The 24,190-nt window shown below is 53.8% G+C and overlaps 2 protein-coding genes across 3 annotated transcripts; one reads left to right on the top strand and one right to left on the bottom strand.

The window, feature by feature from the left end:
* Window positions 1–373: 373 nt before the first annotated feature.
* Window positions 374–5,547, bottom strand: GNB2 (G protein subunit beta 2). Of its 2 annotated transcripts, none has more exons than XM_058569119.1 (10): window positions 5,416–5,547; window positions 3,057–3,202; window positions 2,811–2,849; window positions 2,587–2,693; window positions 2,193–2,256; window positions 1,947–2,109; window positions 1,786–1,852; window positions 1,246–1,447; window positions 935–1,151; window positions 374–852 (listed from the first exon to the last, which is right to left on the bottom strand). In XM_058569119.1, exons 2-10 carry the CDS (start codon window positions 3,111–3,113, stop codon window positions 746–748), a joined length of 1,023 nt encoding a protein of 340 aa, XP_058425102.1. In that variant the 5' UTR covers window positions 3,114–3,202; window positions 5,416–5,547; the 3' UTR covers window positions 374–745. The 2 variants fall into 2 exon arrangements, with proteins under 2 accessions (XP_058425102.1, XP_058425103.1); XM_058569120.1 differs by having other exon boundaries at window positions 3,057–3,405; window positions 5,416–5,510.
* A 7,452-nt stretch (window positions 5,548–12,999) lies between these two features.
* ACTL6B (actin like 6B) lies at window positions 13,000–23,720 on the top strand. The gene is made up of 14 exons (XM_058570552.1): window positions 13,000–13,024; window positions 13,490–13,566; window positions 13,771–13,936; window positions 14,225–14,325; window positions 18,201–18,298; window positions 18,946–19,040; window positions 19,106–19,212; window positions 19,916–20,005; window positions 20,159–20,220; window positions 20,333–20,447; window positions 20,560–20,640; window positions 20,740–20,835; window positions 21,039–21,125; window positions 23,547–23,720. Exons 1-14 carry the CDS (start codon window positions 13,000–13,002, stop codon window positions 23,625–23,627), a joined length of 1,281 nt encoding a protein of 426 aa, XP_058426535.1. The 3' UTR covers window positions 23,628–23,720.
* Window positions 23,721–24,190: the final 470 nt, after the last annotated feature.

Below are 24,190 nucleotides of genomic sequence, written 5' to 3' on the forward strand. Positions count from 1 at the left end.
GTGATACCCTTCTACCTGCCCCTGTAAATACCCCCCTTCCCCCCAATAAAACTTGGTGTGCTCCCCTCTTGTCTCTTTTCTTGGGGGAGGGGGCATTGAGGATGAGGGGCCTGCTCAGAGTTGGGAGCAGAGAGCTGTTGGCAGGGAGTGGCTACAGCCTAACCGGCAGGACCAGGAGACTGGAGAGCCGGGCGTGTGTAGGAACACCTATGACCCTGCTGGGCAGAGAAGGTCCTCCTGCCCGTGACTTCAACTTTGGCCTGAGGAGTGGGATCTCCTCTGTGGCTCCCTACTTGGTGGGGCCCCATATCCTCCCCCTGTCTGCCCTTGGGGACAGACCTGGAGTGAGGAAGACAAGCAAGGGGAGACCAGGTACTGAGTTGGAATTGGTTCCTTTATGGAAAAACTGAAAATATAATAAAAATTAAAATAAAACCAGTTTTAAAAAAGCCAGCTCCTGGAGTTTCCACCTCCTGCCTCTGGCCCTCCAGAGGGATGAGGCCCCCACCCCAGGGTAGCAAAAGGATGAGGGCTTTCTGCCCCTCCTCTTCCCCCGTTCTATCCCCATCTTTATCTCCACAGTGGGGGCCCCGGGAGGAACCAAACCTGGGTAGGGGAGCAGGGGCCCAGGGCCCCGGGGCCCGGGGCGGGAGGCTTGGCGTGCACCCAGCCCCAGAGCTCCTGGCCTGTAGTGTGGGCGTGGGCAGGGCCCCTCCTGGCCTGGGCCCAGTTGGGGTCGGGGCTCTTAGTTCCAGATCTTGAGGAAGGAGTCCCAGGAGCCTGTGGCCACAGCCATGCCATCGTCAGTGACCCCGAGGCAGCTCACGCGGTTGTCATGGCCAGCGAGGACACCTGTGAGGGAGGGGCACATCAGAACTCCCCCAGCCTGGGTTCCTGGTCCCCGCCTGCCCCCCTCAGTCACCAGCACGCTCACCAGCACGGTCGCCCTTCATGGCATCCCAGATGTTGCAGTTGAAGTCGTCATAGCCAGCGAGCAGCAGCCGGCCGCTGCGCGAGAAGGCCACAGAGGTGATGCCGCAGATGATGTTGTCGTGGGAGTACATGAGCAGCTCCTGGTCGGCCCGCAGGTCGAAGAGGCGGCATGTGGCGTCGTCAGAGCCCGTGGTGAAGGCGTAGCCGTTGGGGAAGAACTGCAGGATGGAGGAGGACCAGAGTGGAATGAGGACACAGGGCAGGGCCACGGGCCTGGCAGAGACGGCCAGCCCAGCTCACCCCAGAACTTACAGCCACAGCATTGATGTCGGACTCATGGCCAATGAAGGTCTGTCGGCACATGGAATCCCGTACATCCCACAGCTTGATGGAGGCGTCACAGGCACCTGACACAAAGGTGCGTCCATCGGGGGCCAGTGACAGGGACATCACATCCCCACTGTGTCCAGCAAAACCCACCGTCTGCTGGCCTGTCTCAATGTCCCACAGAGCACTGGAGATGTGACAGGAAGAAGGAAGGTATCAGAGAACGGGGCAGGACAGATTTGGTGCCTCCCTGCCCCTCCACCCGGTGAGCACAGCCTTGATAGAGCCTCCATGGAAGGGGCGCTGGGAGCCACCGGGTCACAGAAGCCTGCTCTTGTCCCAGCTGGGGAGGGGGGCCCCTTCCCCATCCTTCCTGCTACAGGAGAGGGAAGCCAAGGTGTTCAGAGTGAGGGCTCCACCCCTGCTGGCTCAGGAGGCATGCTACATGCTGAGAGCACTGAGGCAGTGGCCCCCCAGGAGGAAGTGTGAGTGAGCCCCGACTGCCTAGCCTTGGTAGGGCCTCACCAGGTGGTGTCCCCAGAGCTGGTGATGATTTGGTTGTCATCCAGGAAGCGGCAGCACGACAGGTACCCTGGGGAAAGAGGCTGGTCAGCCGGGTCTCTAAGGCAGGGCAGCGCAGCCCCTCCCCCTGCAACAGTGCCAGTGCCCTGCCAGGCCCCTCTTACCAGTGTGGCCAGGCAGCTCCCGGCTGACCCTGACATTGCCCTCACGGGTCTTGAGACTGTAGATGGAGCAGATGTTGTCCAACCCCCCACAGGCCACAAAGTTCCCTGAGGGCGCGTAGGCACAGGTCATGACCCAGGAGGAGCGCAGTGGGATGGCATGGACCTAGGGAGGAGGAGCGGTGCCCAGGGTCAGAGCCAGCCAGGGCCTGCAACTCAGCCCCACCCAGCCTCAGGCACTACCTCTACCTTGTTGGTGGTGTAGCTATCCCAGATGATGAGCTTCCCATCCTGGGAAGCGCTGACCAGCAGCCTGATAGAGAGTGGCAGGAGAGAGGAGGAGGGATCAGAACAGGAAGCCCCCTCTGGAGGCAGGTCACCCTTCCCCCTCTCCCATCTGGTGGGAGGCCCTTCTGAGAACTCCCAGCAGCAGCCCGGAAGTTCCTGTCAGTCTGGTCCTGTTTTCCAACCCCTGGGGTTGTCTAGGAGTCACGATCTCCCTAAACATACTGACAAGGTGGGCATCCCGTTCTCCCACCAGATCTGCAAGGCTGCCCCCCTTACTCTGCCCACTCTGCCCACTATAACCTCCGCCCCCAGGCAAACACAAAAGCTCAGCCCACAGCCCCAACCCCACACACACCTTGAGTCTGTCCCCCAGTGCATGGCATAGATTTTTGCCAGGTGCCCACGGAGGGTCCTCCGAGTCCTCATCTGGATTCTCCCCACTGGGTCCAGCCCAGCTGTGATCTGGAGGTGGAAGCAGAACCAGCTCAGGGAGGTTCGGGCCACAGGGCCCTCCCAGCAATATGCCTCAAACCCTTGCTCCTTCCCTAAACCCCCAGTGCAGCCCTGGATTCATCTCACCTGGGTCAGCGTGGAATCCCCACATGCTTTTCGGGCATCCTATGACATCGCAGAGCCAGTCAGAGAGAGGCAGGAGAGAAGACAGGAGGGGGCCAAGAGAACAGGAGACAGGGGAGTGGAGAAGATGAGACAGTAAGAGATTAGTGTAGCCCTGCCCACAAAACCCCTTCCCCAGCCCAGTACACACAAGCCACCTGGCTCTGCCCAACCAACACCCCCCCCCACCCCCGCCCCCCAGCCCCTCACCCGGATCTGGTTCCGGAGCTGCTCAGCCTCCTGTCTCAGTTGCTCCAGCTCACTCATGGCGCCGGGCCCGTGGGGCGGGGTTGGGGGCGGCTGGGGGCCGCGGGACGGGGGCTGGGGGAGGCAGCTCCTCGCCGCTGGCCCGAGGCCTGGGGGATTCAGGGCTGACGTCAGGCCCAAGGCCTCGGGGGAAGAAGGGGGGAAAGGCGGGGTCGAAGCGCGGCCCGGAAGGGGTGAGCACTGGTCCGAGGCGGGAGGGGGTGGCAGCGGTGGCCTCGGCCCCGGGCAGAGCGGGGGTCTCTGACACAGAAGAGATGGTGCCGAGGAATAGCTGACTTCCCCAATCTTCCTCCTGCCCCCGGAAATGGAGCGGGAAGTGCAAGAGGAAGCGCAGGGGAAACCCCTCCCTCGGACAGCAGCCCGGGCGGGACACTCGCGGCAGGAACTGGGAGGGTGGGGGGGGGCGGGGAGAGTCCCTTCGAAAACAGACCTGGCGTCCGCCCTAGCCCCGCCCTCCTAGCACCTAATTTTAAAAGGGGCGGTGCCTCTTTAAATTCACCCCCACACGCCGCACACCCTCCACACACACCCCCGGCTTCGACTGGGGCGGGGGTAGACCAGAGGGGGAAGCTCGGCTGTTCGTGGGGTTGCCTAGGCAACCGTCACCCGAACTGAGAGCACCTCATTGGTGAAGTGCCCCCACCCTAGCCCGGTTGCCAAGGCAACCGCATCCACGGCAGAGACCTGTAGGGTGGGTGACCCCACCCCCGGCCCCATCGCCCCCGCCCGACCCAGCCTCTCGCCCCTCCCCAGAACCGGCCAGGGTGGCTGTTTACAGGATTTGGGGAAAGCCGATTGGGCACTAATAGGTTCGGGACGGCTCACCCCGGATAATCCCCCGGCCGGCTGCGTCCCATTAGCCGCCCGCGGCGGGTGGAGGCGAGGGTGGCGGGGAAGGCAGCTCCGAACCGCTGCTCCCTCCAGCGCCGAAGCCTCCCGCACCGGCGCGCCCGCAGAAAGCCCGTGGGAGCGGCTCTCGAGTAATTAGGGCTCCGAGGAGAGGTCCCCGGCCCCGAGGCGCGGAGCTGCTCTCTCCCAGGCGCCGGCGGGCGGCCCCAGGCGGCCCGGCCCCTGCGCCCTCGGCACCCCAGGAGCCCAGCCCGCGGCTCCGCGCCGGGGCCCCAGGGGCCTTGGCTGGCTGCGCTCCAAGGGCCCGGAGTCCTGCCCCCCTTTGGACACCTGTGTGATCCGGCCGCGCATACTGCACTCTACCGACCCAGCGTCCCCCACCCTTCTCCCACTTCCCCCAGGCCCTGGGCGTTCCTCTTCCCCACTGACATTTCCCCTCTATCAGTTCAGCTTTCTACGCCAGCACCAGGGATGGCCCTCCGAAAAGGGGGAGGGGGGCTGAGCCCCCCACTCTACCTCCCCAGCTCCGGACAAAGCCCCTTCTTTCCAGCGGCCGGCAGCACAGGCCGGGCGGCAACGCCAGAGGCCCCAGGCAGAAGGAAGCAGGCCAGGAGGAAGCCGCTGGGGGCGGGGGCGACGCTCCCTGCCCTCAGTCCCCATCACCCTTCAGGGCCCCTGGGTTCTGGGCATACGGCAGCTGGGGCCCCAAGGAGAACCGGGGGTGCCACCGCCTCCACAGGTCTTGCGGGGCGAAGGGGAGGAGACAGGGAGGGTCCCCGGATCTGGCAGCTGGAAGGCGCAGGCCGGTGCCGCGCTGCGAAGCGCAGTGGGCCTGGCCCTTCGGCCCCCAAGACCTCCATTTTGCCCAAAAGAAAGCTAGGCGGGGGTGGGGGCACCGGGGAGCTGGGCTTGAAGTTAGGACTTGCAAAGGGAATAGGGTGTCGACGTCTCCGGTCCAGAGAAGTGGGACCAGAAAACACAGGTAGAACCCAAATCGAGGGTGGAGACGAAAGGAAGGGTGGCCTCGCGGCCTTGCTGCCTCTCTGAGGATTCTGGAGTTTTGCAAGGCGAATGCCGGCGGGGATGCGAAATGGGAGGACACAACGGGTGCTACCCAGGGGCAGGCGGGGGTGGGGGGGAAAGGGGGCGGGACGGAGCCTAGAAGAAGCCCCGAATTTAGCCCCCCAACTTCCCAAGGAGCAAGAGGCAAGCGGGGCTGGGCTAAGGTCAGGCGAATTGCCCCGATGGTGCAGGGAGCGGGTGCACTGAGGGCGAGGGTCCCCCAGTTCCCCTTCCGGGTTTGGGAGCGACGGGGCCAGAGGAAAGGAGGGGAGGTCTGGGGAGTTACGTCCGCTCCCAAGAGGCCAGACCCGGGAGACAGAAGGCAGACAGATTCCCCCGTCGGGAATTTGGGGCTGGGGGGGATGAGGACTCCTTTTGTCAGCGGAGGTACCTGTGGCGGTGGGACTCCGCGAAGGGTCGCTGCAGGAACGCGGGCGGTCCTGTCTTCCTCCGCGGCGGAGGCGGCAGCGTCGGCGACGCGGATGGATTTCCTCAGTCACCCCAACTCAACAGTCCAGCGCTGCTCTCACCAGAGCGGAGGGATCTCACCCGCCAGTGACGCGGCCGTCGCCGCCGCGCCCAGGGCCCGGCTGGGCGATACCAATTACTGAGCGGGGGGAGGCCGGATGGGAAAATACTGCTTAAGGGGCAAAGATTGACCCCGTCACAACAAAGATATTAGTCCGCACTATTTCGACGCAAAACGGACCAAAATAAATGCTTTGCGTTCCGAAAAGGCGGAAGACATCCCCCCTGGGACTGGCAGAGGTGGTAGCGGCATAAGGGTGGGTGAAACCGCTCGCTGGTCACGTGACCTACTCTCCCGGATTGGGCGGCTCCAGACTGGGAAGGAGAGCTCGACGCCCCAGTTCTCGGGTTGGCCACACCCCCCGCCCTAGTGAGACCACGCCCCTCCGCGGAGGGCGGAGCTAGAGAGATCCCGACCCGCGCAGGACCCGGCCGGCGGCATGGAAGGCTGCAGAGGCAAAGAACAGGAGTTCTGAAAGTCTCTGAGCGGGACTGAGTGGGGGTCGCTGCAGGCCCGTGGAACCTGGGAAGGCCGAGAGAAGGGTCCTGCCCAGGCAGTTCCCCAGCGTTGCCCAGTGGGCTTTTGTAGACCTCTTTACAGGGCTGCATGACACTGTGATAACAACTCATGTTTATGGAGTTCCATGCGTATTTAATCCTCACGACAGTACTATGAAGTTAAGTACTGGCATTGCCCCCATATTATAGTAGTGGAAACAGATTCCTAGGGCTGCAGAGTTGAGATATGAACCAAGGCAGCATTAGCGACTTTACTGTGTGATGATATCAATACTAGCCTCTTGATAACTCTCTGTGGACCATCCCTGTAAAGGGGTGAGAATGTACGTATAGGCCTCGGTTTCCACACCTGTAAAATGAGAGTATTGATTCAGCTACCTGCAGTGCGAGTCACCTTGGATTGTGATGAGATCCCCATGGACTATAAAAATGCTTTGGAAAGTTTGTCAATGAATAGCCTTCATTGAATCCTCATGCAATTTAAAAGTAAAAGTATCAAAACAGACAATTTTCATTTAGTCTCTGTTGAAGACATTACAAATAGTTTTCAAAACACAATTTTTAAAGGAAATAAGAAAAGCCATATTTTTAGTTATGCACAAATTCCATTTATGTGCACTTACCAATTCAATGATATACTAGCAGTAGATAATAGATATCAATTAGACTTTAGAATCTGGAAGGAACTTTATAGATAATTTACTTCAATTTCCTCTCAATCTACAGATGGGCAAAGTGACTTCCCTAAAGTTACTTAGAAAACTAGCAGTCTAGGACTAGAACCCAATTTTGTTAATCTCTATAGGGCATCTGACACTGCTTCCTCTCACTTTGGTTTCTGTGCTAATATACTTCCTTGTTTTAACTCATTCAGCAAATATTAATTGAGTCCCAATGATGTATCAGGCACTCTCCTAGGCACTGAGGATACAGCTGTGAACACGTGTACCCTCCTCTGCCCACAGGGAGGTTACAATCCACAGAGGAGACAGATGGTAAGTGATCATTGAAATGGCAATTAGTGCTGGTGGCTTGGAAGTGCCATTTACTGAGAGCAGAACATTTAGGAGGGGACACATTTAGGGAGGAAAATCATGAGTTTTAAGTTGGGATGTGTTAGGTTTGAGGTACCTAGGAGAGTTGCAAGGAAGAATGTTCAGTAGGTGGCTGTTGAAGCAGGTCTGGGGCTCAGCAGAAGAGTCTGAGTTGGAAGAGAGCCTTGGGAATGAGTGGCGTTTTAGAGCAGATGAAGTCATAAAGAGGTTCAGGGAAAAGACAAGATGGCCTAAGACCAAGCCGTGAGGAAGTCCAACATTAGAGGTCAGGCAGAGGAGAACAAGCTGCCAAAGGAGAAGGCAGGGAGCTAAGAAGAAAGTCAGGGGAATGTGGAGTTCTGGAACCCAAAAGAAAAGAGCGTTCCAAGAAGGGAATTCAACTGTGTTGAACGTTGCAGAGATGAAGCGAGACTGGACTGGGAAGTGTGCACAGCATTGGATAACGTGGAGGCTACTGGCAGATGCTCTGCTTGCAGCGGGCTGGGGGTGAGTGAGAAATGAGGCAGTGGAGACAACCAAGTGGCCAAGGCTTTGGGAATCTTGGCTTGGAGGGGGGGTAGAAAGGTGGGGGAACAGGGGAGGAGAATGTGGAGTCAAGATATTTGTGTTTTGATGGGAGCTACTGGCGCTTTTTTCTTTTTTTTTTTTTTCCTGAGGAAGATGTGCCCTGAGCTAATATCTGTGCCAGTCTTTCTCTATTTTGTATGTGGGTTGCCGCCAACAAATGGTGTAGGTCCATGCCCAGGAACCAAATCCCCTGCCACTGAAGTGGAGCATGCTGAGCTTAACCACTAGGCCACAGAGCTGGCCCCTACTGGTGCTTTTTTAGATGATAATGGAAAGGAGAGCAGGGAGAGAGAGGTGAAGGATGCAGATGGGTAGGAAAAGACCAGTGGATGACCAGTTTCTCTGAGAAGGCAGAAGCCCTGGAGCACATGTGGAGAACCTGGCTCTGACAGGTCATAGGACACTTCCTCCTTCCTCTGACTGTTCTTTTTCAGCCTCTCCTTGGCCTTCTCCTCCTCCTCAGGGCGCTCTGTAAACATTGTTTTTCCCAGGATCCCAACTTCAGCCTCCTCTTCTCACTCTCCATGTTGTTCACTGGTGACATCATCCATTACTCTGACTTTACCCCTTAATTGCCATAACTCTCAAATCTCTATCTCTAGCCCAGATGTCTCTCCCCATGTGCAGACTTGGTGATTGTCCAACTGCAGACTGAATATCTCCATCTGGATGCTCATGGACAGTGGTGTACTGGAGTCAGCTGGTGCCAGCTCAGACTAGCTCACAAGAGCCCATTGTATACCTCTCTTCCCAACTCCTTGTTCAATGAAGTCATGTTGATAGTAGTAACTTGTAATTGACATGGTAGGAGTATTTACACCATGGAAATCAGCAAACACTTCAGATCAGGGCTCCATCTCCTCAAAGAGCTGGTTGTTAAAATATTTACTACACACCACTGTTCACAGACGTCTTACACTCAACATATTCAAAACTAAATTAATCCTCTTCGACCTCACCCTACCCTGCCCAACCCTACCCCTTCTCTGAATCTCTTGGCCCAGTTAACAGCATCCACCATCCAATCAGGAGCTTCTCACTCCCTCATTCCCCATATCCAAAGGATAGTCAACTAGTTAGGGTGTAGTCAAAACTGCTATAACAAAGAGTCCCAAAAATTCAGTGGCTTAAGCGACAACCCCAAAATAGATCCTCCAGTACTGTGGGGGCATCTCTGCCATCCTCAACATGTAGCTTCCATCTCTGTGTCCAAAGTTGCCCAGGAAGCTCCCACTATTGTATCTGAATGCCATCTATTGGGAAGGGGAGGGGGGTGGGAGGAAGCACACGTTCTTTCCTATTGAAGGACACCACTAACTTCTACTTAGAATTTGGCCAGATGCAAGGAAGGCTGGGAAATGTAGTCTGTAGCCATATACCCAGCTAAAGCATTTTTAATAAATAAAGATGGAAGATGGCTATTGATGTGAGGCTAGCAGTCTATGTCATTGGTGGATACATCTTGTCAGTGCTCCCTCTGGAATTTTGCTTAAATCCATCCCTTCAACTGTCTGCCGACTACTGTTACCTTAGTTCTTGCCTATTTCCTGGCCTTTACAATAGTCCCTCCCTAATCAACCTACCATATAGCTGTCAGAGATATCTTTCTAAAATGCAAATTGGATCATATACCTTAGCTGTTAAAAGCCATGCAGTATTTCCCTATTGATTCCAAGAGAAGGGCCAAACTTCTTTGCATGGCACACGGGCTGGGTCTTGTCTCCTCTACTCAGAATACCTCCCATCCCCACGCCAACTCTACTTCCTTGTCAGCCAGGAAAATTCAGGTCATTTTCTCAGGCTTAGTTTAAATATTGCCTCCCTGGCCACACTGTTGTTGCTGCCCCATTGCAATGCTGGCTCCCTTCCGATTGCAGCCCTTACTGGACTGTTCATTTCTGGGCACTTGCCACCTGCACTAGGGGCTCCCTATGAAGCCAAGACACCTCTGTGTCTGGCAGAGGCTCTGGAGAGGTAAGAGCTCACCAAGCAATGAACAGACCCTCACAAGATGCCAAATCATTTCCAAGGTGCGGGGTCTGAGGGTCCTGACTTACCACCTTTGACGTCATTACCAGGTGCTCAGCCAACTGAATGTGGGCCTAGAATGTGAGAACCTCCAGATGATTTTATTGAGTTAATTGTTTAATCGTCCATCTTCCAGGATAGACATTACACTCCATGCGAAGTTACATGAGCCGTTCTATTCCCAGTGCCTATCAGGGACCTAGAGAACATCTATGAAATGAATAGAAGCATGGCAACATTTTCCCCAGATCAGTACTTTTCACATGCCACAGTTCAAATCTCAGCTCTATCACTTACCAGCTGAGTGACCTTGGGCAAATTACTGAACCTCTCTATGCCTCTGTTTCCCCTGCAAAATGGGGATAATAATCGAGTCATTATGAGGACTAAATTACTTAATATTTGTAAAGCATTTATAACAGTGCCTGGCAGAGTAGATGCTTTGTGTTTGCCAAATAAAAATAGAGTTCACGCATGAACAAGTTAGTCTTTGATGACTTTTCCAGTCTCATCTCCCCCTGATATTGGTCTCTGTCACCAGCTCATAGCCAACTGTCCTTCTAGACTGAGCTCCTAACTATTTCGACATATGCCAGAAATGTTCACGTCTCTAGGTCTTTGCACATGCTGTTCTCTGTGTGGAAGACCTTCCCCACCTTGTTCACCAGTGAGCCCTTATTCATCCTTCACAATTCAGTTTGAACTTCACTGCTAGAAGCCTCCCTGGACTCTCGGAGACAGGTAGCCCCTCCCTCCTCTGGGCCTCCATTTCACCCCACTTTTGTGCACGTCTGAGCACCCCACTGCACCAAAATTCCTCGAGAGCAAGGATATCTCTTATGCACCTCAGTATTCCTATGCCTCTCGCAATGCCTGGCACACTGCACGCATAAAAGATGTTTGTTGAATCAATGAATGGACGAACAAAGTATATTAATAACCTTCACCTTAGGCACTTCCATAATACAATAGACTATCATGTCAGATCCCATGACAAATAAAAACGGGCCACAGTTGACTGGGAGGTTCTATAGTCAGCCTACATGAGAGGAAAATCCACTTCTCATTACCAAGTAGGCTACAGATTTCTAATTTATGAATAATAATATGATAGCCTCAAAAACTCCCCAGGGACATTCTTAGGACTCAGTGTTTACTGGATGGTCCTGGGTGCCCAGCTGTTAGCCAGGGACTTCATTCTGGCATCAGATAGAGTCCTCATCACCGGCCATCTTACAGATGGGGACAGTGAAGCTTGGAGAGGAACACAGAGGTGTTATGAACAAGGTCATCTCTCAACTGGCTGAGAAGAGATGTGAGTTCGAGTCCCGGCTCTGCCCCAGTGGGCTGTGTGACCCAAGACAGGGCCTGGCTTCTATCTGGGGAAACCCCTGTAAAACCCAGAGTTTGGATCCATGATCAGTAAGGTTTCTCCCAACGGAGGCAGTTTCTGAATCTGAGATCCTGAGTAGGGTGGGGGAGGGGGTAGAGGTAGTGGGAATTGACAAGATGAACTTACAGGGGAAGGGAAGCAACGTCATTGTCAACAAAAGGAGAGTTGCAGGCCATGAATAGAATCACTTTCCTCTCCTCCAGTGTTCCCTTAATCCTCACCTCCGCATTTGGAAAGATGAAGAAATGCAGGCACTGGGAGGTTAAAGGGCTCATCCAATTCATGCAGGCCTCAATTTATAGGGAGGCCAATGACTGACCTAGGGTCACTCAGGAATATTGCAATTTCCCGGCTCCTTAGTCAGCTCTGTCCCCTACAGCTCACCCCTCCCCCTGAAGCCTGGACTCCTCCAGTCTGGGGAGCCAGGCTGGACTTGGAACCAACCCTGGGCATGTGAAATGCCACTGTTGCCAGTGGGTAACTGATGAGCCAGCTCAAACCATCTGTCCTTTGGCTGGGGACAGGTGGAGTCTCTTCAAGAGTGGGCATCTGGTGAGCAGAGAACCTTCAGGGGCATGCAGCCATCATACAGTACCCTCTTCTTCTGCCATCTCTGGTCTTTTTTTTTTTTTTGTGAGGAAGATCAGCCCTGAGCTAACATCCATGCCAATCCACCTCTTTTTGCCGAGGAAGACTGGCCCTGAACTAACATCTGTGCCCATCTTCCTCCACTTTATGTGGGACGCAGCCTCAGCATGGCTGGACAAGCGGTGTGTCGGTGCACGCCCGGGATCCGAACCTGGGTTGCCAACAGTGGAGTGTGCGCACTTAACCTCTATGCCACGGGGCTGGCCTGCCATCTCTGGTCTTAATGCTCCCTCTACCCCTAAACAAGTAGGTAGGAGAGCCCTCAACACACATGTATTCACATGCACACATATATACACATACATACATACATATGCACAGGCACACATATACCAACACACAAACCATACATACAGGCACACACCTACACACATGCTCACATATTAGAGTCTCTCAGCTAAGCCAGGCTGTCAGAGCTGCTCCTTCACCTTCACTGTCAAAACTGCTGTGGAGGTGTGGTCATGCCAGGAGCCTAGGAGAACTGAGGAGCCAACTAGTGGAAAACGTACTTGCTTGATAAATGCCTCCTGAGGAGAACAGATGAAGAGAGAGGGAAAGAGAAAGGAAGCTAAAGCTGGGTTACCTGAGCGCCCATGTGTGAATGTGTGTACATGTGTGTATGTATAAGGCCCAGGCACCAGGGGACCAGCGAGGAAAAGAGGGCCCCTCAGAAAGACAAGGGTGGAATGAAACAGGGAGAAGATGGAGACACACCTTCTCCCGCACCTCTCTCTTTCTTTCTTCCCTTCCCTCCCTCTCCAGGTGATATCCTTCAGGCCTGGGTATGGCAAACCATACTCAGGAGCCTGAGAATGGATGACTCTCTGGGACTATAGCGCCCTGTCCTAGACCCCATTTAAAAAAGCGAGGAGCAGGGGTCCTCATCAGTCACCCTGCGGAGTCCTGGTTTCCGGATGGACAAGGTTTCCATTTCTTTCATATGCCTTCTCTCTACCCTGCCTATCCCTAGGGGCCGGTCTGGATGTCCTTGCCATCCTCCACCTAGTTCCTTCCTGGCTGCCTAATGTTGAGGTGTCTGCACCTTTAAAGCAGCGGCCCCCGGCCGGGTTATTGTCTCGCCTCGCAGCCAATCGGCGGCGCCGTTGGGGGCAGTGGATCCGGCCTCCCGATTGGCCGCCTGGTGCCCCGCCCCGCCCGCGATCCTGGGAGCTGTCCGGCCTCCTCGGTGCTGATCCCGCCGCCGCCCACGGGCCGCGAGCAGCGCTGAAAGGGCACTATGAGCGGGGGCGTCTATGGCGGAGGTGAGCGAGCCTCGGGCTTCAGGCTCCCCAGCCTGGCGCAGCCTTGCCCGCAGCCCCGCGCCCCGAACCCGCGCGACCCAAGCTCTGGGCACCCGGGGCCTGTCACCTCGGCGCTCGAGCGGGTCCAGCCCGGGGTTTGGGTCCTGCGCCACTCCTACCTTCAACCCTCACGGGACGCTCTCGCGCACTGGACCCACCCTTTCCGCCATTCAACCCACCTCCTCCTGGTCCCCGGCCCCTTCCTTCCCAGCAAGGAGAGTGGCCTGAACAAGGCCACTGGGCAAGAAGGGACTCTGGAGGTTTGACCCCCACTCCCAGGACCCGGACTCCAGGCCGAGCTCCCACCTGCCCCGGCCGGCGTTGAAGGTGGCGAGACTGTAGCTCTGCCCTGACCTCCTCTCCGGACTATCCACGGGGGAGAGATTTGGGGAGAGGTCCCCCTTACACGCCTGTCTCCCCGCACAGATGAGGTGGGGGCGCTGGTCTTTGACATTGGCTCCTTCTCAGTCCGCGCTGGGTACGCTGGGGAGGACTGCCCCAAGGTGAGCCTTCAAGCCCCCTCCCCAAATCCTAGGGGCTCTGGACTCCCCTCCAGGCTTTCCCGTGGCCCAGGCCTCTCGATGCACAGCGCAAAGCTCTGCTGAGCGGGAATGTGGGAGTAAACCCAGGGGCGGGCTGAGGGCCTTGCCGTGGGCCTGGACAGGGGCAAGAGGTTGATCCCTTTCCCTTACCATCCCCGCTTCCAGGCTGACTTCCCCACCACGGTGGGGCTGCTGGCCACGGAGGAGGGGGGTGGGCTGGAACTGGAGGGGGAGAAAGAGAAGAAAGGGAAGATCTTTCACATCGACACCAACGCCCTGCACGTGCCTCGGGATGGAGCGGAGGTCATGTCGCCTCTCAAGAATGGCATGAGTAAGGGGTCTTTACTCACCATCTCCTGACATAGACCTGGAGCACCCCACATCCACCCAAAGAGTCTTCCTTGCAGCTGCCCAAGTCCCGGGGATCCCCTCACTGCTTCCCACAGCCACCTGGTTCCCAACCCAGAAGCCCCACCAGATTCCTGGGAAAGAGGGATTTCTGTTGGAGCTGGGTCTCCCTTCCCCTCCCCTGAACTTGGCCTCCCTCCTCCCTTTCTTTCCTGTCCCGGAACCCCTGCCTGCCCATCTTCATCTCTCCACACTGGTCTCCTGGCCCCAGTCGAGGACTGGGAGTGCTTCCGTGCCATCCTGGACCACACCTACAGCAAACATGTCAAATCTGAGCCAAACCTGCACCCAGTGCTCATGTCTGAGGCCCCGGTAAGTGTCTCATCATCTCATCCAGCCTCTAGTCCAGCCCTGAGCCCAGCATCTCCTTTCCACCCTTCACCTTGCCCCTCAAGCCACTGCTATCAATCACTCCACTTGGCTTTTCAGACTTTCCTTCCAACTCCATCATCTTCAACTACTTTCCTTCCTCGCTGTTTTAGTCTCCATGTTTCCCTCTCTCCTCCCACTATATCTACTCCCCCATCCTCCAGTCGGCCTTATCCACTGCCCTTTTTTCCTCCCAAAGTCCCTTTTTGACCTTTTAACTTAAAATTTTTGTCAATATTATATGTGCACATAAAAAATCAATTTGCTTTATAAAGTATGTTAAGAAAAAAGCTACCATTCTTACCCTCCTCCTTCCATTTCCGCTTTTCCAGAGGCAACTGCTTTTCTCTCTTTTAGCTAATTTTTTTGGTCATATCTTTCATATCTCTGAATATCACACTCCAATAGCTGCTTGTTGATTTTTTAGTTTTAGGCATTATCTGTGGATTTCCCCCTTAGAAGGTGAACATTTAGCTCTCTTTCCTCCCCCAGTCCAACACACATATTTCTCATTCCCCATCTTTAAGTACAGTTGTATTTTAGGGTTTTTTTAAGACCAATATTTGTTATTTACACTCTTTTGATTATGTATGCTAATCAGGGCTGAGGCGGGCAATAAACAATGGCTACTTTTCCTTTCTTATGCAGCTTTTTGTTTTTCCTAGAACTGAAAATTGTCTTGGTTTTTATTTTGCATAGTTTTCTATCTACTTAAAAATGTGACTCTAAATTATTCATTCATCGGTTATCTATATCTTTTCTCAAGACATTAATTCCTTTAGGAATTTTATCAATTTCATCATCTTGAGGAAATCTCTCCAGGAACCCATTGATCTGCTCCGTTTTGGACTAGTTGCCTTCTGTGCAGAGGACATAGTTATCATCTGACATCTCCCTGCACTGTCATTTTAGGGAATTCCTTTGCCTCTCTCCTGTGTTAGAAGTCCTGTTTCCTGTATCTCATGACTCCCTTTCTTGAGTTACTACCTTGTTTTCATGGAGTACATCCTTCAGTAACTGCCTTAGAAAGGTCTTGGGAAGTAAGATTTTTGAGACCTTGCATGTCTAACCTTAGATTGATACCTTAGCTGAGTATAACACTCCAGGTTGGAAATCATTTTTCTTCGGAATCTTGAAGGTGCTTCTCCACTGTCTTCCAGCATCTATTGTTGCCATCAAGAAGGCTGAAACCATATAATTCCTGATCCTTTGATGTAATTTTTTCTCTTCCTGAAAGTTTATAGAATTTTCACTGTGTCCTCAGTCTTGTATAATTTCACAATGTGATATTGGTTTATTTTTATCCATTGCTCTAGACACTTAGTATGTCACTTCAATCTGGAAACCTAGTCTTTAAGTCAGTGAAAAAAATTTAATTGCTTATTTGATGATTTATTTATCTTGATTTTCTCTGTTCTCTTTTTTGCCAAACCCTCTTATTTGGATTTTGCACCTCCTGAACTGTCCCCTAATTTTATTATCTTTTCTCTTTATGTTTTCTGTCTCTTTATCTTTCCTCTAATTTTCAAGGTATTCCCTCAACTTTATTTTTCAACTCTTCTATTAAGTTTTTCATTTCTGCTCTTGTGTTTTTATTTTCCAAGAGCTCTTTTTTTTGTTCCGTGAATGTTACTTTTTAGAACATCCTATTCTTATTTCATGTGTGCAGTATCATCTGTTATCTCACTAGGGGTATTACTAAGTTTGTTTTTGGAAGTTTTCATCTCCCCGTATAATTTCAGTTCTTCCCAGTTGCTTTTGTCTGCCCTTTTTTTGGAGTCTATATCTCATTTTAGAGGTTTTTCTCAGATTTCTGCAAGTCCTTGATTGTCTGCTTATGTTTAAGAGTGGGGGACCAGCTTTTTAAAGCTGATTGGAAGCTGTGTGGGCCAGGGGACCAGTTGACTGCCATCTTTGCTATAGGATGATCTGACTGGGATGTTTTTTGGGCAGCCTCTGATAATTGGCATCTTTATATCTTTGATGTAACCCACAGGGAAGACTTCCACCCTGAAGACAGGCCTGGCTGCCCCTTTTCTGGGAGCCATGTGAGGGAATAGGGCTGATGTTCTCAGCACTCAATATGCATGGCATCACTTAATTCCCCTGTTTTAAGTATAATGTCCTCACTCCCAACTGTGTCAAGTGTCCCACCAGTTCAGAGACTCTCAGTCTTACTCTCTCCACAGAATAAACTTCCAGTCTTCTGCTGGAGTTGGGGTGGGCATTAGGCCAGTGACATGGAGTTGGGGAGAGAGTTTGGATATCTGTTATTTGAATAGCTTTAAACAATCTTATTTTAGCTTTTCCTTTACCTCTACTTCCAGAAGTACCTGAAACTACCAATTCCTGATCCCTGTGAGGATTCTGCAATTTAACACAGGTTGTTCCTGACGTTTTCCACTACCAGCTTAGGAATCAGCATTCTTGAATCCGTTAAGTCAGTTGGCACTCATGTATCTGATTTCCAACCTTCAAAAATTTGTTGCTGTCTTCTCCTTTCTTATTATTCCCAACCCTTGAGGGTATATGTCTCTCTCTCTTTAGGTAAAATTCATATAACATAAAGTTAACCTTTTTAAAGTTAACAATTCAGTGGCATTTAATACATTCACAGTGTTGTGCAACCATCACCTCTATCTGCTTCCAAAACATTTTCATCACTCCCAAAGAAAATCCATTTTCATTAAGTCGTTTCTCTCCACTCCCCCTGCCCCTAGCCCTTGGCAACCATCAATCTGCTTTCTGTCTCTGTGGATATATCTATTCTAGATCTTTCATATAAATGATATCATGTGATATGTGACTTTTTGTGTCTGTATTCTTTCACTTAGCACAATGTTTTCAAGATTGACCCATGTTGTAGCATTTATCATTACTTTATTCTTTATTATGACTAATATTCCATTGAATGGATGTACCACAATTTGTTTTTCCATTCATTAATTGATGAACTTTTGGATTGTCTCCACGTTTGGCTATTGTGGATAGTGCTTCTATGAGCAGTTGTGTACAAGGACTTGTTTTGGTACCTGTTTTCAATTCTTTTGGGTATGTAACTAGGAGTGGAGTTGCCAGGTCATATGGTAATTCTATGTTTAACTTTTTGAGGAACTGCCAACTGTTTTCCTCAGTGGCTGGACCATTTAACTTTCCCACCAGCAATGTACAAGTGTTTCAATTTCTCCACATCCTTTCCAACACTTCTTATTTTCTATTTTGTGTGTGTGTGTGTGTTTTAAATTATTATCACCATCCTAATGGGTATGAAGTGGTATCTCATTGTGCTTTTGATTTGCATTTCCCTAATGGCCAACAATGTTCATCTTTTCCTGTGCTGGTTGGCTTTTGTGGGTTTATGTCTTTTTAAAATACCCCTTTATTATAGTTTTGCTGGGATCTTGGAAGGGAATAAAATTAGATGTTTGTGTTCAATTCACCATTTTTACCCAGAAATCCTCTTCCCCAGCTTTCTTGCCTGAGATGATTAGAATGGGGAAGAGGGATGTGCTGGGGGCTGGGAGGAGCCTGAAGTGTGTATTGTACAATAAGGAGCACTGGGCCAGGAGTCAAGACTCTAGACCCAGTTCTACCAAGAGTTTTCTGTATGATACTTGGGCAAGTCACTATCCCTGTCTGAGTTTTGTTTTCTTCAGCTGAGTTTGATCTTTAAAATTCTTTATAGTTCTCACATTCTAAAGGTCTATGTGAGTCAAGGGGCCTGACCTCTGTCCTCCGTCCAAGTTGTGTGTGTGTGTGTGTACCTGGGTCTGTGCCTCTCCCTTCCTGAATCTGCCCCTCCTGCACTTTCTCCCCAGTGGAACACACGGGCCAAGCGAGAGAAGCTGACAGAGCTGATGTTCGAGCAGTACAACATTCCTGCCTTCTTCTTGTGCAAGACGGCGGTGCTCACTGCGTATCCTCTGGATTGAACTGCTCTGCCTGGGTAGAGGGCCAAGGTGGGGTGTGTTGTGCGCTGAGCTGGGAGCGGGCCTGATTCAGTGGAGATCAGTGTCCTGGATGGGCAGACACCCCCTGAGTCCCTGGGGCAAACGGCCCTGGTGGGCTAAGTGCCTTAGACCCCAGAGTGGTCAGATCATCGGCCCTTTCTCATTCCTTGGATCAGGCTGAGAAGAGAGAGAGAGTTGGGCCAAGTAGACAGCAGGGGCTGGGGCTGGAGAGAAGAGGGAGGGGTATATGACACTGAGGAGTTCCCTTCCCAAACAGCCGATAAGCATTTATGTTTTTAAGGATCTGCCTTGCATTGAACCTTGTGTTAGGCACTGGAGTGATATAGCCTCTAATTTCAGGGATCCCATAAGACATAGAACCAAGATTCAAGAGAGACTAGGAGCTCAGAAGGAAGGAATAGAGGAAGAAGTTGTGATTCAGACAGGGGTCCCAGGAACCTTTCTCCAGCAGATGGGTCACATACTAGAAGGAGAGATTTGCAGACTGGGAATGGGCTGGACCCCGGGAGATCAGAGAGTGATCAGGCCATGCCTGGGTCCCAGCCCCCTCATTTGCTGCTGTTGTCTCTTTGACCTACCCATCCCACGCCAGCTTTGCAAATGGACGTTCCACGGGCCTGGTGCTGGACAGCGGGGCCACCCACACCACGGCCATTCCAGTGCATGATGGCTACGTCCTGCAGCAAGGTGGGGCCTCAGCAGGGGTCAGGGGTGCCTTGAGGAACCAGGCCCTGACACCCCTTCCCTTCCAGGCATCGTCAAGTCACCCCTGGCAGGGGACTTCATCTCCATGCAGTGCCGGGAGCTCTTCCAGGAAATGGCCATTGACATCATCCCACCATACATGATCGCAGCCAAGGTGGGGCCTCTGAGGAGTCCTGGGCACTCACCGTGTGACTGTTGACCCACTGACCCATCAGATATCAGAGCGAGGAGCAACAGAGCCCCTGGAGGGCCCTGGGTCCAGTTCCTCAGTTTATAATCAAGGCATCAGAGATGCGGACAGGCTGAGGGACGTGGCTGAGATCACATGGCCAGCTGGTAGCAAGAAGTGTGAGGGCCACTGTGGTGGGCTGTGGGATCCAATAGACCCAGGTTCAAGGTCAGTCTCTACCATGTAAGAGCTGTGTGACCTAGAGCATAAGACTGGAGCTCCCAAGCCTCAGTTTCCTCTCCTGTAAAGTGGAATAACAGCGCATAGGGCGGCCGTGAGTGTTAAGTGAGTTGCTGCATGCAAGGGTCCGCCCTGGACCCCTACATGGAACACGACCCAGTAAAAGGCTGTTACCTTAAGGTTCTGGTCTCCCCATGTATTCCCCATGCCCTCAGCTTTCTCTAACTGGGGCCTTCCCGATCAGCTACATGCGTAGCATTCGTGGGGAAGGCACTCCCCATTCCCTTTCCTCCAACAAGGAAGGGGGAGAAACACCTTTTGTGGGTAACAGAGCAGAGAACCGGGTGCCTATTGGCACAGAGCCAGCGAGTGCTAGGCATGCAGGGGTGGTCAGGGTGGGTGGGCAAGTGTGGGTTGGGGAAGGTGCTCATGGTTTGTGCCCCCACAGGAGCCCGTACGGGAGGGTGCCCCCCCAAACTGGAAGAAGAAAGAGAAGCTACCCCAGGTTTCCAAGTCTTGGCACAACTACATGTGCAACGTGAGGCGCTGGAGAGGGTCCCCGGAAACACCCTGCCTCTCCCCAGCTCCTAGTCCCCCACTATGAGTAGAGGGGAAGAGAGAGAAGCCCTGCAGGTGGGGGGGGGGGCGCAGAGGAGGGATCCCAGGCCCTCACACCACCCTGGGTTCTCAGGAGGTGATCCAGGACTTCCAGGCCTCCGTGCTGCAGGTCTCAGACTCTCCTTACGATGAGCAGTGAGTGGGGCCCACGGCTGGGGGAGTGGGAAAGAGGGCAGGCCTGGGACTCGGGGGGACCTCTGATCTTTTGTGAGTACCCCCAGGCAGAGTCTTGCTCCGTCCTGGGCAGGGTGGCTGCGCAAATGCCCACAGTGCACTATGAGATGCCCAATGGCTACAACACAGACTACGGCGCTGAGCGGCTCCGCATCCCTGAGGGCTTGTTTGATCCCTCCAATGTCAAGGTTGGGCTGGCTGGAGTCCCTGATGCCTGGGTGTGGGGGAGGCTGGGAAGGATCACAGGGGTCTGGGGTGAGGGAGCAGAGGGCCCAAAGCCCAGGTCACCTTTCTCCGCAGGGCCTGTCAGGGAACACCATGTTAGGTGTGGGCCACGTGGTGACCACCAGCATTGGCATGTGCGATATCGACATTCGCCCGGTGAGGCCTGAGCCTGTGGCTGGGCAAAAGGGCCCAGGAGTAGCAGGGAGACAGGGAGGGGCTGTTCCCTGCAGGCTCACTCCTCCTCTCTGCTCGCAGGGCCTATATGGCAGTGTCATTGTCACCGGTGGGAACACGCTGCTCCAGGGCTTCACTGATAGGCTCAATCGAGAGCTTTCCCAGAAGACCCCACCGGTAGGAGCCAGCCCCCCAACCAGGGCCCTGGACTCTGGTCCCGGCATAGCCCTTTGAGACTAAGCTCTTCCTCCTTCCCCAACGAGCATTCTGGCCACCAGAGCAGACCCCCTCCCCTGTGGCTTCCCAGTCTTGCCCATCCCCAGCCCTGTCCCTTCCCAGAACCCAGGTGTCTGCTTCCACCAGCCCCTCTTTCCCCCCAGAGCATGCGACTGAAGCTCATCGCCAGCAACAGCACCATGGAGCGCAAGTTCAGCCCCTGGATTGGGGGCTCCATCTTGGCCTCACTGGTGAGAGGGAAGGGACCTGGCCTAGCACTGACCATGGGAAAGGGGAAGACCCAGACGGCCCCACTGCCTTGCCTGCCTCCTTCTTGGTTCATTCAACAAACATTTATTTTTGAGAAAGGGCAGTCAGTGCTCCCAGAAGGGTGAATGCTCTGTCAGGACACAAATCAGGGAGCAGAAGGGACAGGAGGCTGGAGAGGTTGGTTGGGATGGGATTGTGGTGGCCTTGTGTGCCAAGAAGAGGCACCCACTGTACTCAGTTAGGACAGGGGAGACACTGAAGGTTTGGGGCAGGGCGATGTGACAGTCACATGCTTGTTTGGGAGACTGTGTCAGGCTTGAGTGTTTGGGGATTGGGGTGTGAGCCAGACTCCAGGGGACCTTGTGAAGAGGCTCTTTCTATCAGTCGGGATGGGGTGGCGAGCAAGGGGCAAATAGAGGGGAGGCAGGCAGGTTGGTTCTGGGGCAGGAGGTGGTGAGTTCAGTCTGGACCTGCTGCAGGGCAGAGGCAAGATGTTGAGCAGGGAGCTGGAGATGCAAACTGCATCTGGAGAGTGTCAGCCACACAGAGGGGACAGCAGGGCCATGACAGCACAAGGAGGATGTCCACTAGAGGAGGAGCCCCCAAGGAGACAGAAAGGGGGTCCGAAAGACAGGAGGCTGACAGTGCGAAGTTAGCTCAGTGCTGGGAGCATGTCAGCCACACCCAGTTATTGCGGGCCTCCTGTGCGCCTGAAGGGGAGACAGCCTGACGTAGTCCCTGCCTCCCTGAGCAGGGACAGTCTAGAGGCCAAGACCATTAAACAGGAAGTCACCACAAAGTGTGGGGGTGTTCTTTCAAGGGAGGACCTGATCTAGTTCAAGGGTCGTGAAGGGCATCTAAGGAGCAGTCAAGCTGAGATGGGAAGACTGAGTAAGAACTCAGGAGGCAAAGAGAGAGAGAGGGTGCCTGGACTACGGGGAGAGGCCAGCAAGGCCAAAGGCGATGGGCAGACGTGGTGGCTCTGTGTTTAGGAAGCTCACTGGGCTGCAGAGTGGAGAGTGGCTTGGAGAGGGCTGCTGTGGTCTCCACTGTGATGGGTTTGAGATGAGTGGATATCAGGGGTGGAACTGGGAGCTAGTCAGAGGTCCAACTAACAGAATGTGGGCACTGTTTGGATACAAGAGGGATGAGGCCCAGGGTTCTAGCTTCAGGCAGCTCTGTCCAACAGGAATGTAATGGGAGCCACATGTGCTATTTTTAATTTTCTAGTAGACATATTTAAAAAGAGTCCAAAGAATCAGGTGAAATTAAGTTTAAAGAATATATTTTATTTAATCCAGTATACACAAATATCATTTTAATGTGTGATCAATATAACAACGATTGAGATATTTTACATTATTTTTTCTGGACTTAGTCTTCAATATCTGGTGTGTATTTGGATTAGCCTCATTTCAAGTGCTCAGTAGCCACAGGTGGCTAGTGGCTGTATTGGCAGCACTAGTGTAGAAGGTGAGAAAGACCACAGAAGCAGGTCTGGGGCAGACCTGAGGGAAGATGGTGACCTCAGTCGTGGACATGTTGAGTTTGAGGTCCTGAGGGATGCTCAGGAAGAGGTGTCTAAAGGACAGCTGAGTATTGGGTCTCATGCCTGCCTCCGAGGTCCACATGGGAAACGGGGCGGGGGTGGGGGGTGTGGGGGGGTGGGGGTGGGGGTGGGGTTTAGCGCATGAGCAGAAGCCACTGGAGTGGATGAGCTGGTCCAGGAAGGCTTGTTCTGCGAGCCAAGGAGAGAAACAGGGACAGAACCAGGGACACAGGCAGTAACTTTCAGGCAGAGCCAGAGCAACCATCAGAGAAGGGACAGTCTGAGATGCCTAGTGCAGGAGACCCTCAAGGGGCAAGTTTTAACAGGGGGAGTTGGAGGGTGGGGAGCAGAGTGAAGACAACTCCATCCAGATGTTAGGCGGTGCCGGAATGGTGAGGGTGGAGGAAGGATTTTTCTTGGGAATGAGGGAGACTTGACAAGTTTGTGAGGCCTGATAGAGTAACAGGATACCTGGTGCAGGAGGACTGTGTGTGTGTGTGGGGGGGGGCGAGGTTGAGGTGCTAGTTGGCCTGCCTGGGGCTGTAAGCTCCCCACCCAGCTCGAGAACAGCGCCTGGCCTGGGGCAGACGGGTGCTCAATAAATACTCGTTGAATGAATGAATCGTGGACTGAACGATACGAAGGGGGATATTCACCCTCTGAATATGAAGGAGGAGACGGGAGGATGGGGCGGGGAGGTCGTTGCGGCAGAGATGTAGGACTAAGAGGCGGGAGAGGCCGGGAGGAGAGTTTCAAGGGGCTGAGCCTGCAGGGGTGGAATGTGGGGAGGCGCGTCCCCCCTTCCTCCAGGGCTGCCTTGACCCCTGACCGCCGATGTCGTCCCCCTACCCAGGGCACTTTCCAGCAGATGTGGATCTCCAAGCAGGAATATGAGGAGGGCGGGAAGCAGTGCGTGGAGCGGAAGTGCCCCTGAGGGCGCCCCCTCCCCGCCCACAAGCCCGCCCGCAGCCGCGCGGGAGGGGACGCGAAGTGGGGGGAGAGGGTTTCCCCAGCCCGGCCTCCGCAAGCGCAGATCGAAGCCCCCAACCCCCCCCTCGCCCCCTTCTCGTCCCCTCCCCTCTCGTCTTCTTAGATTGTGATGTTTCTGGGTTGAAAGGAGTAAAAATGTTTTAAGAAAAAAAAAGTTTGGCCTCCTTGGGGGTGGGGAGTAGGGCAGGGGTCTTGGGGGAGGCGAGGGGAGGGCCACACCTACATCCATTGGTGATTCCACGGTGGACGCCGGGGCAAGGTCTGCGGGTCGGGCGGAGCCCCAGGAGCCACGATGCCTCAGGGGTCAAAGGGGCCGCGATCCGGGGAGGATCACTCAGCAAGGACCCGGCAGAGCCGTGCAATCCGAGAGGAGGTGCTGGAGAGAGGATGCTGCGGCAGGGGCCGGGCGGAGCCGATGGGGGCCGGGCCTGGGCGGGGCCAGAGGAGGGCCCTGGGTTGGGCCGGGTCTTGGGTCTCAAGAGAGGCAGGGCGTACGCACCCCGGGAC

This window comes from Diceros bicornis, chromosome 26 (assembly GCF_020826845.1).
Source record: "Diceros bicornis minor isolate mBicDic1 chromosome 26, mDicBic1.mat.cur, whole genome shotgun sequence".
NCBI lineage: Eukaryota > Metazoa > Chordata > Mammalia > Perissodactyla > Rhinocerotidae > Diceros > Diceros bicornis.